Below are 20,361 nucleotides of genomic sequence, written 5' to 3'. Positions count from 1 at the left end.
GTTGTTGTATGTCATACAAGTTGTAAAGCACAATGATGTACTGACTGAAAAAATATTTTCCCATTAATCACATCAATAAAATCTTGGGCCACCACCTAGCTGCTATTAGAGTACGTGATGTGCCATCAGTAGCTCAGATGACTCAGGATTAGGGTTACAACTAACAATTACTTTCATATAAGGCTGGGCAATATGGACAAAAATTCATATCTCTGTATCTTCAGGCTGAATGGCGATACCCAATGTATATCTCGGTATTTCTACGAAATGGGCTACATGTTCAGTTGCACACTGATCCACAGCTAAAGCTCCCTGGTGTTTTTGCTGCATGTGTTTTTCCACAGCAGGGCAGGTAGAAGAAGTTCACCTGTTAGAGGTGAGCTGTTTGCAGAGGTGCAGTAAAAGCCTGTTGTCTGCAGTTCTTGATCAACATCTCACTGTGGCTGTTTCTAACCCTAACCCTGCCTGCCATATTATTAGACTTGTCTTTATTGAAGAAAAGCTGCTAATAAAGTTCCGCTAATTCGGGGATAAACATATTTCATCTCCTGTAAATTCTTCACAATTAAAAAAGCAGATATCTAAAGTACAAACAGGATGCAGGAAAAAATCTAAAGTCCAAACCACAGAGATTAAGTGGGTCAAGTGGGTCCTTTCTCTCTGCTCTCCTGCAAACAGACAACACACACAGGCTTGTTTGGGGGGGAGAAGCAGAGTCGTTGGGGTTCACTACGGTTGGCGAGATGTCACCACTACCAGCTTGAGGGTCAGCATCCCGGCTTTTGGACCTACTCCAGAGAAGGTCCATCTTTAGTGCAGCTCAGTGTGGCACAGTGCGTCTGAACTGACAATGGTAATGCAAATCGGTGCGGCATGGCTTGACTTGGCATGGCCAAAGTTACAGAGGAAAAGGCCCACAAATATTGTACGTGTGCTACTGTGGTAACTTTTACCTATTATTTTACTCTCTCTCTCTCTCTCTCTCAATACCCTGTTTCCACCAAAACAGGTACTTACTGTATATGCAGGTTTTTAGATAAATGGGAAACCCACTAAAAATCTTTAACTTACTTTTCTGGTGTGTCATGTTCAAAGTCACAAACATAGCAGAAATGTAGTTAGTCAACAGTAGAAAGCAGCATGGAGGCCAGTGATTATGTTATGATGGTTACTTCGTTTTTATATCCGTTACTTATTAATTCTCCCTTTCATATTCTGTGCTGACTGTTTTTGATAGATGTTTGAGTGCTGCTTGCCTACGTGGAGACGGGTAATTTTGTGGCAGCGCATCACTGCATCACACCACAGGAGGGGAGAAGTAGTGTGTCCACCCGGGTGTTGTAATTCTATCCCTGCTGATGGTAGTCGGAGCTGATAAATACTAGTAACTACTGCACAATCATTCATCCAAAAGATATATAACAGGGAAAATCAGCAAATCCTCACAATGCAGACACTACAGAGAAGTTTAGACAGTTTTGCTTGAAAAGTTATTGAAACGATTACTCAGTTATCAAAACAGCTGCGGATTAATTATCTGATGGTTGACTAATTGATTAGTCCACTAATTCTTTCAGCTCTATTCAGGACTCCCTTGTCTTGCAAGACAAACTAATGTTAACTGGCGTCATGGAACTGGCATGCATACAGGACAGGAGACTGACAGTCACTCGGGCGTACATATTAACAGACTTTCTGACAGTCTACATGCATCTACAGGGTCCCAAAGGAGCAGACTCTGTCAGGACTCTGTGTTCAGTCTGTCAGTCTGCGGGAGATGACTCTGAAACTGAAAAACGACTTGTAGTTTGTGCACGGTGTGGTGCTGCAGAGCGTGTGCCATCTTCAGAAAACATTATGAGTTTGTGTATGTGTTTGCACGTGCGCGTGTTGTAAGTAAAAAGTCGTGGACTTCCCTCAGGACTGGAGGCAGCAGACTCTTTAATATTTCAGAGCAGTGATAAATAAGTCAGACAGACTGCAGAGAGATAAGGTGACTCTGCAGGAAGGGGTAAGGAGGGGAGGTGGGGTGAGGATGAGGAGGGAGACAGAGGTAGAAAAGGAGAAGGAAATGGATATAGTGAGGTGGGGAGAGATATATAAGGTAATAGAGCAAAAGGTCAGAGAAGACATGAAGAGAAGGAATGGGGAAAACAGAAAAGACTATTTATTCTATAAAAGGCCTGACAGCTGAATCCAGACACCTCTGGCAAAAAGGGAAGTATCTGATATAGTACATACTGACAGCAAGCTTACTATTAACATTTTACCACACAAATGCAGATAAAAACCTTAAAACCTGTATAGTTCAATAGTCCAATCAAAAGTGCGATCCAAAGGAGATTATCTGTCTTTCTACCTCCTCACACATCTCCGATTGCACTCCCTTGACAATACCAACCTGGACGCACTCAGGGTGACTGACAGATTCTGATTTCTGAGGACAAAAGAGATCAGAGGCTGATCAGAAGGGGAGAAGGGAGACAAGAGATAAGTAGGTGAGGCGGAAGGAAGGGGAGTGGATGAAGATGTAGGAGGGAGGAGAAGAGAGGGAGAGAAAACAGACACAGTTACTGTGGGGAAAAGGTCAACAGAGACACAGCGCAAGTGTGAGAGAGAAGATGAAAAACAGAAGAAAGAGGTGGAAAAGTATGTCATGCTTTCTCGGGGGAGGAACTGCCCCATGGTGCCGTGGCCTTCAGTCTGACAGACTTATGATCAAAAGATGAAAAAAAAACTCAGCTGGCACTCACAGTGTGCTGTACAGTTACAGTATGTTTAGCCTCTATCTGCCAACCCTTTCCTTCACATGCACTCTTTGAGCCTCTGAATCTACACAAACTTTCTGTCAAACATGAGTTATGCTGCAGGCCTGGAAAATCTTAAGGCTATGGGCAAGGCGTTGCCTCTCAGCATCCATGTTTTTTATCCCATCCCCTCTGAAAGAAATACCTTCTTCCCTGCCTTTTCTTCACCTCCAAACAGCAGCTTTAAGCTCTGTCTTCCACTACCTTCATTTCTGTAAGCCTGTGGCATTTTTATTTCTTGGGCTTCTTTGTCAATCCCTCTCTTTTTTTCTTCTCTCCTCCCCTCTTGGCATCTTTCCCCCCTCTGTCCTCCTCTCTCCTGACCCAACTGAGGGCACTTATCATCCACACTGTCGTTTTCCTCTCCTCTCACCCTCAATGAAGCATCTCTCCTCCTCTGAGCAGCTCTAAGTATGGCTGCCAGCTCTGCTGCTGGATAAGCTCATTAAATCAACTCAGGAAGGGGGCAACATGCAGACTTCTCAGGATAACAAATACATGCAGGTACTGGATGTGTATACGTCTGTGCTAGAAGGAGAGGGAAACCTAAAAATATCAATACGTCCAACAGGAAGGCAAAGAGGAATTAATCAGGGAAAATGAGTAAACACAGACAAGCGGGAGAGGGACGGCAGAAAAAAAGAATCCATAGAGAGAATGTATAGTCCCAATCTCCCCAGTGGGATTAGTGTAAATCTAATCTGCCCCGCTGTCTCCTCTACTCCTTTTAGCCTCGGCTTAGAGACGCTCTCAGGAAGAGAGCAGGGATCCTAAGAGCCTTGAGCTGTTAGCATTAGCTCACATCACCGTAAGCTTCCTCTGCACCACACTAATCAATTACCAACCCTGCTTATCTGCCTCTAAACTTCCCATCCACTCCGAGCCATCAGCAGCCCGTGACCCTCAACACACACTCACACACATACTGCAAAGCTCCTTTAAATGAGACCCATTTACCAACACGCTGAAGTTAAAGTATACTGTATATCTGTTGCCCTAATGGGTAGTGCACAAATATCAGTGGCAGATTGAAGTTATTATTACACCTACACATTATCTTTAGAGCAATAACCTGCCATGGCTATGTGTGAAAGGCTTGAAACGATGAGTCGATTAAAGTATTAATTATTTATAACTAAGTGATTGAGTCATTTTTCAAGCAAAAACACAAACCATTCTCCAGTTCAAGCTTCAACTTTTCAACACTTTTCTCTATCTTATATGATTGTAAAATGAATATTTTTTCAGTTGGGAACTATTGATCAAGGGCAATACATTGGGAAGAGGGCTGTGGGTTTGAATCAACTGGCCAGCCAGGGTCCTTTCTCTGTGGAGACTGCATGTTCTACCCCTTGTCAAGATGGGCTTTCTGCAGGTTCTCTGGCTTCCTCCCACAACCCAAAGACATGCAGTTTAAGTTAACTGGTGACTCTAAATTGCCTGTAGGTGTAAATCTGAGCTGTGAGTGCGTCTGTGTCAGTGGGCCAACCCTGAGATAGTCTGGTGACCTGTCCAATGACAGCTGGAATAGGCTCCAGCACACCCGTGACCCTGCACTGGGTAAGCGGTTACGGAAACTGAATGAACTATTGATCAAATGAAATAAGCGATTTGAAGACGTCACCTTCAAGGGAAATTAGCATTTTTAATGCTTTTCTGACATTTTGTGGCCAAGCAATTAACCAAGAAAAGAACTGACAAATAAATCCATAATGGAAACGATCGCTACCTGAGGCCCTTGTATCAGATACAATGCTGTTTGACTTCCTTCATCGCAAAGGACACTGGCGCTCTACTAGTAGAGAAACCTGGTTTTAAAATAAGGCATGCTATTTTGTAAAAATGTGTAGTTTTCATCTTAATACTGCAAACATTTTAATATATACTTGTTAGTGAGACAAATGGTGTTAGGTTAAAATATTTACATGTTTTACAATAAAAAATTTTAAGGCATTGACCTCTGGTATGGATTAAGTACAATGATCATTAGAGTTGCAACAATTAACTGGCTACCTGTCAACTATTAAATTAATCACCAACTAATATGATAATCAGTTAGTTGGTTTGAGTAATTGTTCAAGAAAAAAAAAAAATTCTCTAATTCCAGTTTACATGTTAATAATTTCTTGTTTCTTCATACCGCTGTGACAGTAAACTCAATATCTTTGAGTTGTGGATGAAGAAAGACATTTGAGGATGTCATCTTAGGCTTATCGACCTTTTTTACCATAGACCGAACAACTAATCGATTGATCATGAAAATAATTGACAGATTAATCGACAATGAAAATAATCTGAAGTTGCAGTCAATGTAAAAACTTGATGTTAACAGGAAAAATGTGTGAGCGCAGTTATGTTACTGGGGTCAGCGCAAGTGAACAACCCACTTCTGATTTTCTGAATGAGGCCAAAGTTACCTCTGGAGGTCTCAAACATTAATCTCTGGCATCCAGTAGATAGCCATAGTCCCAGTCAGTAATAGGCTAAGTGTAGGGTTTATACTCAGCTTGCTCGTTGTGGCCTTTAGCCACTGTTGACTTGGTTCAGGATTACAAAAAAAGGGTCGGACAAATCCAGATTGAAGTCAACTTTAAAATCCCATCGGAAGATTAAGTTTATTTACTGCAGTTACCCTGACGAACATGTGGGCTTCGTCTGCAATCTGTTTGCAAATTACCCTCAATCTGCTTCCTTATTCCTCTTCCCTATTATGTCTTTTTCCATTCTCTCTCCAAACTCATCTGTTTTCTCCTTAGGACCAACAACTTTATCTAACCCTTACGCAGCAGATGGTTCACCAGAAACCCTTACCAGTGTTAGATTGCCCCAGCACCACCCTTTCTCAATAAGTGCCCTGAAAAAAAGAGGGAACCACAGAGGAAAACAACAGGGTGAAAAAAACCGTAAGGGTCATAAATCTCAAAGGGCCATAATCAACAGTACATGGCAGAGGTCCAGCAAAACCCTGGTACACAAACAATCACACATACTGTGCTTAAGAATGCATTCAGAACACACACTCACACACACATGCACATCTGTGTGCATATATGATCCTTCTACCTCCCAATTTTAATCACAAGCACAAATTAATGACATGCTGTGGATTCCGATCCGCTCTTATCCTGTGAGCCTTCATCACAGTGTAAATTAAAGACAACCTGGCTCAGAGTTGGCTCACTGCGGAGTGTATTTGAAGGTTTGTGGCTCACACTGAATAGAAACCATGTGCAAATATCAAACATTCATATCAGCTGCATTCCTCCTGTCTGGATGGATCGATGTCTGAAGGGCTGCGGAGCACATGTGCGGCAGGCCGGCTCCAGAATGCAAACTTTTTCATGTTCACACCAAGGTGTTGACGTGGAATCATACATTCAGAGTAAGTAACCATGGAGAACAAATTCTTTAACTTAAACACTTCATTTTCTGTCTGAGAGATTTTAAATGAACAACTTGTCCAACTCATGGATATGGATAGTGATAAGCGACAGTGACAGACAAACACAACCAGGAGGCCTGATTCCGTTTACCAGGATGCACCTGCCCTACCCACAGGCCCATCTGGCCAGCGAGACGAGAGGAAAGAGCCACAACTGTGAGCGTTACAAAAAATCACGGCCCGCTTTCTTTGCGTACACAATCACACCAATGTCGCTAACTCACAACAGCTGCGACTTGCTACCTTCTTTCAGCCAACATTCTTCTCCCGCCGTCCTCCGCTGCCAAGACAGCAAGCAGGCAAACTCCAACTGACTCATCTATTTTCTCAATCACACACAGACAAACAAACAATTGTGGAGCCGGTGCTGGCATACAAACTCCTGTAGTCAGATTAAAGTTGTAGACGATATTCAAAAGAAAAGACGAAAAAAAAGTGCATTCTTTCATCTCAGCATTTTACATAACTGCCTTGTATGTGAAGAATGTCCCTCTTTCAAACAGACGTGTAGATTAGACCAAGCAGCCCAGTCAATTCCAGCCATGTGATTTGATTTAGGGACCGCTAATCAGCTACAGACCAAAAAACACACATAAGACTGTACAACCTAATAGCACTGCTGTGGACAAATATAGCACTGCTGTAGGCGAGCATTATGCAGTCAGAGCCAGACTTGTAGCTTCGCAATGTCCAGAATTGGATTTCAAACCTACACTTCCAACACAAGCAGCATGCTTGGCATTTAAATAGGGAACACATCGCATGGGGTGGTGGTGACTGAGCATGGCAAACAGCCGAGGCAAGTGTGGACACAGTGGGGTCTGAGGAGATGCTATAATGGGGGGACAGCAGGTTGACATGACCTTAGAGATGGCGTTTTTCTGGCCCATTCATTCACTGCCAACCCCCTGAGAGAGAGGCAAAGACGGAGGGAGGAGGGGAAAATAGGCAAAAAGAAAAAAACAGGGTGATGTGGGGTGACGGAGGGATTTGGCAAACAAACACAAAAGCTCCATTACCAAACCCACCTTTCACCACCATGTCAGCTCAAACTAGCCCCACTGGGAGGGGAGTGGGTGAAGTGGAGGACGACAAAGAGAAGCTAAACACCATGAAGCTCCAACTTCACAAACAACTTTCCACATCCCGGAAAACTCAGCGTATACCGTGATATGATGAGATGTGAACAATGACCTTGTGCCTTCCTTCTCCTTGGAGGTGCGTGTATATTTAGTCAGGGGGTTTTAGCAGAAGTGTTTGACAGAGAGGGTGTTAAATTATTGAGCAGTCGCTGCCAGCAGGGAAGGACGGCACACTGAGGCTGAAGAAGACACTCTTATCTGGCGCTACACGCTGTTGGCAAACACACACACGATCCTGTCACACAGTCACAAACACCTATTAAAACAGAGAAGTGCATGTTCTTTTTAACCTCCTAAATGCTCTTATCTGAAACTAGGAGGAGGTTTTCACATGCTAAGACACACAGACGCAAAACATTATTAAAATGAGCAGACTTCTGAATGACATTTACTTTATGGAAGAGGACGACAGTGGAAAGGAAGAGATTACAGATGTTTACTCCAGGGCTAAACATTTAGGTTGCTTGACAGGCAACAGGCCCATTCATCTATTTATTTCGTGTGTTTCACTCCGGGACTCCACTCCTCTGTTGCTCTCTGACAGTCCTCTCGCTACAAGGAAAACAAACCTCACCACCGGGGACAAATTACCAAAAGGTCAGAGGACGTTTCAACAGAGTCCTCAAGCTCTGCGGTCTCTTCTCTGCTGCTCTAGTATTTTCCAGCAGAACATGACCTCCCGTGTGCTTTCCACTTTCTGCTTCACTTGACATCAAGGAAGAGCTGAAATGTTGAGCGTCAGCTTTCGCCAAAAGTGGGTACAGAAGGATAACAGTAGTAATGGGTGATTGTGCCGACCCTCATTAGATTAATTCACCTTTTTTTTTTTGCCCTTTAAAGTGCAGAGTAAACTGCTGGAGCTGCCAGGAATACAGTCTTAGTCAAGGACACTCCAGTGTATGACTTTAGCCCTGCTGCTGATGTTTCAGCTTGAGCCTGGTGGTGCTATGCACTACAGTCATAGTCATGTCATGGTTTATAGAAGGGAATGAGCTGGCCTATGACACCACGTCAGCAGAAGGATTTTATGTTCTTAAATCGGCAATAGCTGATTCATCGGCCACTTGGGGCAGCAGAAACAAGCTGTAAATACACACATGGACATATTATCACCTTTCAAAGATCCAGTGTGCAGGATTTAGGGGGATATATTAGCAGGGATGGAATATAATGAGAAAAAAAAAATTGTTTTCCTTACCTTAGATTGAGCCTTTTATATCTACATACAGTAGGGAGCGAACCTCATCCACAGAGATCCAAATGTTGCACCGCCATGTTTCTACAATAGCCCACAACGGACAAACCAAACACTCCAGATAGGGCCATTTGCATTTCTGCATTTGCCACCACATGAGCAGCTTCGGAAAGTCACTGAATAAAGCAGTTTCACACTGGATCTGAAATGATCAGGTTAACTAGAATTACTGCCCTGCAGTTGTATGCCTCTGCACACCAGTAAATTTCTTTTAAAGTTTACATCCATGTTTGTGAAAACATGGATGCTTCACACACATCGCCCCCGGCAGCACATAAGATCTATAAAATCGGCACAGTTTTAAGGTGGATACTTAAGATTAGTGTCACCAATTCAGCATCTGACCAAATGTCTCCCCTCCTGTTCCTGAGTTATGATGTGTAAAGGTCAGAAAAGTGTTTCTGCAGAACATTATGATGTCACAGTGAAGCTGACCTTTGACCTTTTGGAGACATTAGTGTGGAGTTTTGTCATAATTAGTGTAAGAATTCTTGAGTTATGGCCAAAAGCATGTTGTGAGGTCACACAGACCTTTGACCACCAAAATCTAATCAGTTCATCGTCGAGTCCAAGTGAATGTTTGTGCCAAATTTGAAGAATCCCTCAAGGTGTTCTTGAGATATCGCATTCATGAGAATGGGACAGACGTATGGGCGGACACCCAAAAACATAATGTCTCCGGCTATGGCTATTTCCAGCGCAGAGGCATAAAAACATAAGCACACATTAGCAGGTGCTGCTGTTTTTGGTCTCCACCAATCCAGGGGGAAACATCTGGCTTTTTAGCAGATAGATGCTCTGGTAAGTTCGCCAGTTATTTCCTAACTATGTCTGTCTGTTGTTTAGAGTTGGGTAGGTAGTGTACAGTGAGTCTTTAGAGCTTTTGTTTTTGCTGAAAACAGCTTCCTACTGTGGCCAAAATGAATCACAATAGTAAAGTTGTGAGCTGTAAAACCAAACAATGACTGAAAAAGTGAAGTTGGGTTTTGTTGGTTCATCGCTACGCTTTCAGATACACAGGACCCACTGTAAATATAAAAATACTGATTATAGCTGCTTTAACAATAAATTCAAATTTAAATTTATCTAGTCTGCTTCAAAATGAGTGCCTGTTAAGTCTATTTTACACATTTGCTGAGGGCACTGATTGACGACATGATGTGAAATAGTGTGAAGCAGGTGTCTGGTCCCGATAGGCCCCTGGCATTTCACTCTCTCACAGTGAAGTCATCTCTTCCTGGAAGACCAGATAACGCCACACTGCCCCTCTCATCTCCGTGTGAGACCTCAAGTCCATGAAGGAGAAGCAGTGCACCGTCCTGTGCAAGCTTGCAACACACACATAAATATTCATGCACATGCACGCGCGCACACACACACACACACACACACACACACACACACACACACACACACACTGCTGTCCTTGGTGTTCACACACTCCCTCCCTTCGTTTGCTCCCTCTCTAATCCTGTAATGCCAACAGTGCAATTAGTCACATGCCGGCTCTTTCTTTCATCTCTCTAGTGAGAGCGAACTCTGGAGGAATTCAAACCGCTTAGTATATAAACTATGTAACCCACCCCGTGCTCCTGGAGCAAAACACAAACATGCACATAAACACATTAAAATATCTAAAATTCAAACACCAGCCTCTCCTACTATAAGATGTCCTTCGTTGCAAAGTGGCAAAGAAGGTGAACTATGCTGCACCACTGCTGCAATTGCTCCCAAAAGTCACGTCTGCTTTGCAATTCAAGAAATGAATAATGAAGTTTAAATGAAATGGCCATTCAGCCTGAATATGAAGCAAAGGTGAACGAAGGACAAGCTAAGAGCTGAATAAAGACAGAGGATCCCTCTAAAAGTGGTCATCGTCCTGCTGTTAGTGCGTTTTTTTGTTTTCAACTTCTTTACTCCGCGCTCTCCTATCGCCTCCTACGCAGTTAGACTATATATCTATCACAACCCACTCACAAACAAACACAGTAGATCGAAACTACTTGAAAGAGTGAGCTGTGCCCGTGATAGAAAAAGAAATCAGCAGAACAAAAGCTAAAAGGACCGCAAAACAGACAGAGAGAAGAAGCTCCCACACTAAACAGCCTTGTAGTGAATGCCTTCTCTGTACTCTACAGTTAAGGTAATTTTGCAGCACCTGAAGTCACAACCTGACAGTGTGGCGGGCAGGAGCAGAGTATGGCCGAGTCTCTACATGCCAGTAAGGAACAACTGGCCCATGTTGCTGTACTGTGGATGGAGAGCCCAGGGCTATCACTTTCATGCAGGTTATTCCCATGTGTCAGCTAAAAAATCAGTCTCCGTTTAACAGATAAATCCCCTCCCTGAGTCATCGTCTAATATGGCTGAGAACGCCGATGGATGTGTTCACATTAAAAACGGATTTTTAACACTTGAAAATTGAATTTGCGTTGGTGTGTGTGGGTGGGTGTGTGGTGTGGAGAGATACAGAAAGAAAAAAAAGAGCATTTTCACGTGTTATTTAGCACAGAGTTTTGATTTATCTGGTCATAAACTGACTGGCTTCCTTAACTTTCTATCCCCCAACACGCTGAACTCACATCCACATCACAGAGTTCAAATCATCCTGGATCTTACTGCAAATGCAGATTGACACTGTTAGGTACAGTTTGACATTTTGGGAAATGCACTTATTGGCTTTCTTGAAGAGAGAAACCAGATCGATACCACTCTCAAGTTTGCAAGCTAAGTAAACAGCTAGAGCCTGGTGGAGAACAGCTTAGCTTAGCACAGTGGTTCTCAAACCTACCATCCTACTGAGGGGACGTGGAGCCACTGCGGGTGGACGACCAGGGGAAAAACATGGTGTGAAACAAAGTATCTGAATTATGGAGGACGAATAAGTAAGAAGATCCTTTTTTATTAGTTGCTTCTAGGGTTGTCCTGAATACCATTTTTTAGGCTCCAGAGATTCGGTAGTAATCCACAGCAAATATTTGAAGCTTCGGCCTTGTTATTTGTTAATACAGAACATTTCCCAAAAGGCTTGGTGTGTGTATGTATGCTTGTAACCCCAACAGGTTTAGCTGAACGAGGCCCTATAACTTTTTGTGACACGACAACAGCTTGTGACAAATTGTTCTTATCAGGTATAAATTATAGACATATATAAATGCTTGTAATAGTAGCCTCCAAATCCGACAATGCCTTAACAGTGCTGTGAAGCGAATCAATATGCAGCTCTACAATAAAGTAAGGTTTTACCCATTTAAATAGTAAAAAAAAAAAAAAGAAAAAAAAACAAGGTCCCTATCCTAAAATTGAAAACCAAAGAACTACCCAATGAACAAATATCCTAAAAGTCAAATATCCAGGGCCCTAGTTTCCCAACGAGTGTTTCCCAAAACATCTAACCTAAAACTGCACCTACCCTACAGGGTCCATAAATAAAGATGTGATTTTATACATCCCATGATGCAAAACATCTCTGCCAGTCTGTAAGAATGACACAGTGATGACATCAGGTGCTGTTATTCCTAGCTTTAAAAAGCTCAGTTTACAGCCTGTACTATTTCACAACACCTGCTACTTGCATTTACAACAACTCAATGAAGTGGAGATGGTACAAGGAAGAGAGCAAAAGCTTTCTCAAACTGCAAAAGGATGAAGCTTGGAATCAGAGACGGTAAATGAAAATTATAATTATTACCTATGGGTCCAGTGTGTAGGATTCAGAGGGACACATTGGCAAAAATGGAGTATAATATTCATAGCTATGTTTTCATTGGTAAACGATCACCTGAAAATAGGAATCATTGGGTTTTTGTTACAATAGAATCTAGACATAGAGCAGGTCCTTTTCCATGGAGTCCGCCATGTTGTTTCTACAGTAACCTAGATGAGACTAGGACCCTACAATACCAGAGTAGCGACACACATTGGTCAAGCTGAAAGATGGTCACGTGCCCTATAGTGGCAGGATAGCGCGTTGCATATCCGACTTAGAACTGACTGAACTTCAGTATTGCTGCAATGCTGCATAGTGCATACCAGGAATTCTTGTGCGTTTCCAAAGTCAAGCAAAGCAGCATCGGTGACCCGTTTACAGGTAAAATTAAAAAAAAAAAAAAACAGTTGTCTACCATAATGTTACTCTCTACATTTTGAAATAAACAAATTATAAGCATGACTTAATATGACCAAGACACCTTTTCACATTTTCCACAGACTGATATTTACGGATAAAGGGAAAGATATGTGTCGGCTGTGACTGGTTGTTCCTCGTCACATAACATGTGGTGCGTGCTGCAAAAGTTGAACTTGGTTTATCTCAAAGCATAGCCATTGCACCCTGAAAAATGGGCGCTTGGGATTTCAACGTGCCTGCCACTTATGAGAACTGGCTGTTTTCCCTTGTTTTATGTGATAGGAAAGTGAATATCTAGGTTTTGGACAGTCTTAAGATGTCGTGTTGGGCTTTTGGAAATTGTGATGGGCATTTCTGACTTTTTTCTAACATTTTATAGATGAAAAATCCATCTAGAAAATGACCGGCAGATTAAACAATAATAATAAAAAATCATTAGCTGCAGGCCTAATTGCATTTGGATCCACTACCTCTTCCCTTGACGTCTATGTTGAATCTCCACTCTAGTTGGCACCATCATACTCCAGTGAAAATTGCATATTCGTCCATTACAGACTTTGTAAACAGTGGCCAACAGTTGATGCAAAGTCTTGGATGCTAGATAGATGGTGACACCAGTCCGACATTCCTTTAATGACTGTGTATGTGCTTTGGATGAGCAGAGTGTGAGTGTGTGTGTGTGTGGAGAGAGAAATGGAAGTGGCTGACACCTCACTAACTAGCCAGCTGAGGCAGCCAGTATTCCTGGTGTTGCCTTGGGCCACTCAGCATCCCTCTGCTTTATTCAGTGCCCTCTAGCTAACAAAAATCTAGATTCGCTAAAGAGAGGAAGTTGTTTCTGAAGGCTGCTGTCTGGCAACCATTTCACACACTTCAAAAGAGGGCGTGGGAATGAAAACAGACCAAATTGTTGCCCATGGACATGCAGTGATAAAACAGCTTCCTCGCCTACATGGGCAAATCTGAACCCTCTCTTCTCACTCTCGCCATGGATGCTCTCCCACTTGTTTTATCCCTTTTTTCCCCCACACATACACAAACATATATCTCCAGTTCGCTATTTATTTCTCCTAGCCTCTAAATCATATGTGTGGTAGCTGCAGCAGGGTTCACAGGTTAGATCACCGATCTCTAAAAAGGAACTCCACAGAGAGAAGAAGCATGGGGAAAAAGGCCGCAGGGAAAAACAATCCAATGACCACTTTTGGTCAAAAGCTGCAGCAGTCAGCACCGCGGCCTAAAATTTAATTTCCCCTAAAAGAACAGCTATCCTCTATGCCTTTGGCGGCCTATTTTTAGCCTGTTATTGTTCAGCCTCAATCAGACCACAGCAGTCAAACTGAAGACAGTCTCTGTCAGGCCCAAAAACAGCACAGAGCTCCCCAGCAACCAAAACTGACTGATCAGAAAGTGTGTAATGTTTAATGTACAAGCTGAATAGAGAAGAGAACGGGGGGTAGAGAGAGGAAAATGGGATACCTTGTCACTTACACTTAGTGCGTTTTTTTTTTTTTTTCTGTGTGGCTCTGTCGCATCACTACTGTCAGCTGAGGTCATGTTTAAGTCCCTGGAAACAATGCCAGTGTTCAGGCGTGCCATGACTTCATGAGAAATCAGTGTTTACGTGCTCCCATCTAACCGTGGTGTCATCTCCAATGCTCTTTGTCCCTTTAACTGACAACTTCTCTTTTTAAGAGTCTCGCTGTGCTGCCCTGAACGCACTGCCACATTCATGTTGAAAAACAACATTAGTTAGTAACAAGGAAGCGGACAGAAAAGGAGATTGCTTAGCTGCAAACAAGTTTCAACTGGAGGTGGACAGTTACCAGCAAATCAGTGATCTAATGACCCACTTCAGTTATGCTTTGCTCATGAGCTCAGCTAGTGGTTTATACGCCTCTGGAGCACACCGATTTGAGTTCATCCTCCTCCTCCCAGCTATAATCACGTTAGACCATGGGGCCTGTGCCGTCTGCATCCTAAAAATGTTTTGGCCAAAAAACATGAGAGATGGATATTTTTGGCATGATTTTAAGCTGTAAATAGATGAGAAGCAGTAGCTTTGACTTTGGAAGAAAACAGATTAAATGTGGGTGCATGTGTGCAGGGCTGTAGCAAGGAATTATGGGATCCAGTACGCACAGTTGGGGATCCTGGGCTGCTGCTCCACTTATCTACAAACATTCAATGACAAATGTCCAAGGCTGGATTACAACTTGCTTCCATGAGCCCCGATATCTCCATTCGTGTTATGTGTCCCCTGCTTTGTCCTTGTATTTGACTATGTACCACTTCAGTGGCACACAATATCAACTAAGGGTCTTAAAGTGTGTCCTGCTCAAGCAGCACCCTCTGAGGCTTGAAAAATGAAGCCTATGTGGAAGTGCCAAAAACTGCAGTTCATCAGATGGCCACTTGAGGCTGGCTCCAAAACAGAGTTAATCCCCATCAACCCCTATGTTAAAATGCTTAACTTTACAGCAAAAATAAACATGTTTACAGCCTGGTACAGAAAACGTTTTTGGTCTCTACGGCTAATTTCAACATTCGTGACATCTGTACAGGGAGTACATTTTTTTTTTGTAACTTACCCGTTTACATGTTATTAAGGCCCAAAGTCTTGAGTGACAGCTTATCTGAGCCGTCACTACAGTCTTTGATTCAGATCCACCCCTCATCCTCCAAAGTTCCAGCCTCTCATCCAAATATGGTCACTACTGGCTTCAAAAATCCAAAATGGCGACAGATGAAATGCCAGGCTCGAGGCTTCTAAACAGCAGTCCACAAACCAGTGGGTGATGTCACTGAAGCTACGTCCATTATCTATATCATCTATGGTTCTTCTTTATTATTTGTCCTTGAGGTCCATCCCACTAACGTTACTTTTCTCTGCAACTCCCGCCCTACAAATTCCCGAAAAAACAGACAACAGTCCACAGCTCCACCTCCAGAGGTATGTGGACACTGGAGGAAAGCCGACAGAGGGCTGTGGGCTCAGACCCCACCAACCTCTCACCCTCCCTTTGGTTCTCTGGCGAAAGGAGGGCGAGAGGAGAGCCAGGGCTCGCAAAGGATGCTGAAGAACCAGACGGAGTGCAAGAGTCCACACACCCCTGGATGTGGAGCTTCCAACATGCTCTGCAGGCCTCTCACCTGCTATGACTGCCTCTTAAGCCCCGGTAAAACCTCCAGCGTGCTTCGTAGGCCCTGGCTTGACTCTCAGCTGCCTGGCTCTAACCCACAGCCTCTAAGCAGCCTCCAGCTGACCCACGCTGTGCTCCGCTCTTCAGCCAGAAAACCAAGAGGTCAATATGCAACTGTACCCTTACATCTTCATATGCAGCCAGTGATTTGTTACAGATTATAACAGAGACTGAGTACTATTAGACGATGCGATTTAGTTCATATATGAGCTTGAAAACATGGTGGAATGGTGAATGTTTGCTGCATTATTAACCGCCATAACTATTCTACGCCTGACGTGTAAACATTTGAGTTCATCAATGACCCAAACCCGAACCATAAACCCGCAAACAGAGATGCTCCTGCTCACCGTTGGTTATATTCTATGTCATTTTCAGTAAATATCACAATATAAAACATATGATTTCTGTTTATAAAGTACAAATGTAGGAAGACAGCAAGCACTCACACATCTGAAGTATGATCGAGCGCACAGCTGATAACCTACGTGGCCTGTTTATGTGAGTGCAGAGCTTATACATACAGTGGTTTGTTTATATGACAGAAGGGCATATTTACTGGGTTCAGTGTGGACAGAAAGGGAACATGCTTGCTGTTAGGACATGGTGTTAAGCCTACATATTTGAAGAGGGAAATGTTTTTACCGGACATCATGACAGGAGAGATTTGAATATGTCGGACCTCAACAGATTTTCCTGCTCAAAAGCCTGAGTGCAGTAGCGCTGATGATTAAGCTGCTTGCTGTCCGAAAGACACGAAGAGAGACCAAGAGATGGTGGATGTTGGATTATTGCACATCTCTGAAAGTTAAATTATTTACTACACTGCTGTGTCACTTTGTGACCCACCCGCCCGACACCCGTGATAATTTCTAACAAGCTTACCCAAACTGCCTGACCGAATCACTAGTTTGTATGGATTGAGGCTGTTTGTTTCCGTTAAATTTGCAAAGTAGTGCCCCTTTACTTGCTTGTTCAGCTTCTCTCTTAAATGATGTTGCACTTAAGGTGTCCAGTAGCTTAGCAGGTAAGGTGGGCATCCCAAGGTACAAGGGCAGTGTCATTGCCATTGCAGCCATGTCATTGCTGCATGTCACCCCCTCTCTCTCCCCATCACGCTTCATAAACCTGTCTGGTCATTAAAGGCAAAAAAGCCCAAAAACAATCTTTAACAAAAAAAGAAAAGGAAAAAGTTGCACTTGCCCTTTAACTTGTCCACTGTTGTTTATTATCTCCATTAAAAAAAACTTGTCCTAAATGATGGATGCTACTACCCAGAAGGCAGTCTGCCATGACGTCGTTGCCTATTCTCTATAGACACCCACATTCAGGTAGTGCCGTTGTGTAAGTCAAACGTGCTAAGTGTGGGCGGGGCTAAACAACAGACTACGTACATATTGAGCGGAGAGTATTGCTGGGGGCACAAAGAATTGCATTGTGGAATTTGGTGCCATTTGGACACGCAACATGTTTAATATCAAAAAACTTTGAACAAAGAAGTGAACAGTGCTCTGTGGCTCTTCACAGCAATGGGGGCGGGGCTTCAGGGCTCTGCAGAGAGTGAAGCACGTCTTCACAAGGGATGAAAAAGCTAAGTATCGAGTGTGAAGTTGTTTGTGTAAGCAGAGAGCTGCAAGCCGTAATACCACAGTGCAAGCAATCGGCCCGTTACGAACACGTATGTTTTGTACGGGCACTGCAGTAGTAGTTAATAATTTAATAAGAATACATAATACAGACAGAAAAAGTTCCTAAAAAGTTCAGGAAAATTATCTGTGATGAAACATTCACAGAAAATAATCTGTTCAAAATTAATCAAAATTGCTTGTTTTTTTAGAATTCCTATAGCTATTGCGTTCACTCTTCAGGTTAAGTTTACAGTTTATCAGTTATTCTGTGCTAATATTGTTATGCATTAAATAAATTACTAAATATCCATAAAATATGTCCCTTGGTCAGGGGTCGTCAGTTTACTCAATGATAGAAAAGAGGTCCATTAAAGATCTAGTGTGAAGGATTTAATGGCATCTTGCAGTGAGGTTGCAGAATTGACATTTAAACTGTTTGCCAAGCATGTAGGAGAACTACCAAGGCTGATGCAAAAACATGAATAGTGCTATTTAGAGTCTGTGTTTGATTTGTCCATTCAGGTTACTGTAGAAACAACATGGTGGACTCCATGGAGGAGGACCCGCTCAGTGTGTAGATATAAAAGGCTCTCTAAGGTAGCAAAAACCCAACGATTCTTATCTTCGGGTTATTATATACCAATGAAAACACATCTTTATGAATAATATACACACTGGGAGCCACTGGTTTAAAAAGTGGGAATAATAACAGGAGTTACTGTAACAGGAGCCAAGCAGTTTATTTTTACCCCCCTGGCAGGTTGATCCGGCCCTGCAAATATCATAGTAGCCTAGATTAGGTTAATCATTGCATTTGGGCATTGGACATCATTTTTAACATGTAGCCTAATAAAGCTTTTTATTTGTTTCATTGTCTAAAAAATAAATAAATTGTAAGTTGGGCCCTAAACGCATACTTCCATCTTTAAAAATGTACTTTTCAAAGTCTAAAAAGGACGGTTGGGGCTTCCTCTGCTTTGATTCACCTGTGGATTGGGCTCAATACATTTTTAACTGCACACCAGACTAGACAGGATAGATACAAAACACTGATAAAAACACAATTGGATCCAGACACTTTAGGGGCCCCAACAGCTCAGTTTGGGGCCCCTGGATCCCCACACACACATGTAGGCCCTGAGTGAGACAGTGAGTGTAATGTGGACTGCATGCCTGAAGGAGACACTACACAGACAGATGATGTCCCTCTCCCCACACACTGCACTCACCTCTCCTCCATGGCCGTCAAAGATCCCAAATATAGACGGGTGGCTCTTGTTGACGATGTCGGTGAGCACCTCGAACCTGTCCTCCATGTGGTCTCGCCGGCCTTGGATGGAGTACACGGCCACATTGTTGCTCTTGAACTCCCAGGTCTTGGAGAACTCCGCGTCCAGGACGTCCAGCCCGCCGAACCGCTCGTTCTGCATCATCTCCGCCACTTTCCCCTTGACCATCTTGACCGCATCCCGGCTGGACTTGACGATGGTCTTCACTTCATCCGTGTGGAAGAAGTAACTCCACAGAGCCAGGCTGATGCACAGCAGGAACAAGGTCTCCGGTCTGAGCAGAAAATAACGCATGATCCGACCTAACAGAGACAGCAGGGTCATTGTATCCTCTATCATTTATTTATTTACATGCAGGAAATCGCGGCAGGTTGTGTGTCGCTCGCCCCCGCCGCAGATCTCAGTCCATCGTCGTTGGTGTGAGAGGTTTGGTAGCGGTGAAACAGACACATCTAACCGAGCGGTTCACACCGGGACACATGCAGATTTTACTCACTAAACGGGCGACACTTCACTGCATGTTAACCGGACACACCAGGCAGGAGGTGAGGTGTTAGCCTACGTGCACAGACCGGCGGAACAAACGCGGTGCTCCGGATGGTTCCCCTCGAGCATGCAGCCCTGCAGTGAGCCACCAGCGGCGGTCCGTGCGGTCCGTGAACACCGACTCCCCGGACGGTAAAACGCAGGTCGCCTCTTTTGGGCTTCAAATGAAGCCGGCGTGCTGGCTAGAGCAAAGCCGTGGGCAGAGTATCTCCCTGGCCAGTCCAGCTACGGTTCCCAGTCCTGAAAATAGCGGTCTGTGGTGAAACCCCCACATTCCCAGCTGCCACACTGGCTGCGACTCTCCGCCGCTGACTGACTAAACGGGGGTGCTGCCTTCAGGTGCAGCTCGGAATGTCCGCCAAACGACTTACAGACCTAGAGGAGCCAGTGTGGTTAATTTCTATAGTAGTATGTTGAAATAAACGTTTTAACCATGTTTCTGTTTTTATTCTATACGTTTTGACAATTAAAAACACCTACAATTAATTAATTAATTCTAATTAATCATGTGTCAAGTTTGTTTTCCACTGCTCCACATGATATGACACCAACTTCTTTACCTTAATCTAACAAACACTTTTAATTTGAATAGCAGCTTGCACAGAAAAATTGATTATACCTACCTGCATAACTCCTTTAAAAAAAAGAGGCAATTCAAATTGCCTTGCTTAAGAAAAGCATTACAGCAACATTTAAAAACACAATAAAAGCCAAATCTAAATAAGATGAAGTTAGATAAAAAGAAGAGAAAGAATTGCTGAGTGAAAACACGATAAGTTCATATCATAAATAGATGATTTCACTGAAATGTGATCAATGATTAAACTAAATTATCCCCCTTACCATGCCCACAAAGGTCGCGGACTGTTACAAGAGGTACAACTTATTTTTACATATTATTGTATATTTTAACACCAAAA

General features: G+C 43.2%; 1 protein-coding gene across 1 annotated transcript in view; it reads right to left on the bottom strand.

Moving 5' to 3' along the window:
- ppm1lb (protein phosphatase, Mg2+/Mn2+ dependent, 1Lb) overlaps positions 1–19,768 on the bottom strand; it is a 61,135-nt gene extending 41,367 nt beyond the window's left edge. Inside the window, exon 1 of the mRNA XM_049576714.1 lies at positions 18,836–19,768. Coding sequence (XP_049432671.1) covers positions 18,836–19,234 — 399 coding nt within the window. The 5' untranslated portion in view covers positions 19,235–19,768. The remainder of the gene's footprint in view (positions 1–18,835) is intronic.
- Positions 19,769–20,361: the final 593 nt, after the last annotated feature.

This window comes from Epinephelus fuscoguttatus, linkage group LG5 (genome assembly GCF_011397635.1).
Source record: "Epinephelus fuscoguttatus linkage group LG5, E.fuscoguttatus.final_Chr_v1".
NCBI lineage: Eukaryota > Metazoa > Chordata > Actinopteri > Perciformes > Serranidae > Epinephelus > Epinephelus fuscoguttatus.
This window is presented reverse-complemented; position numbering and strand designations above follow the sequence as displayed.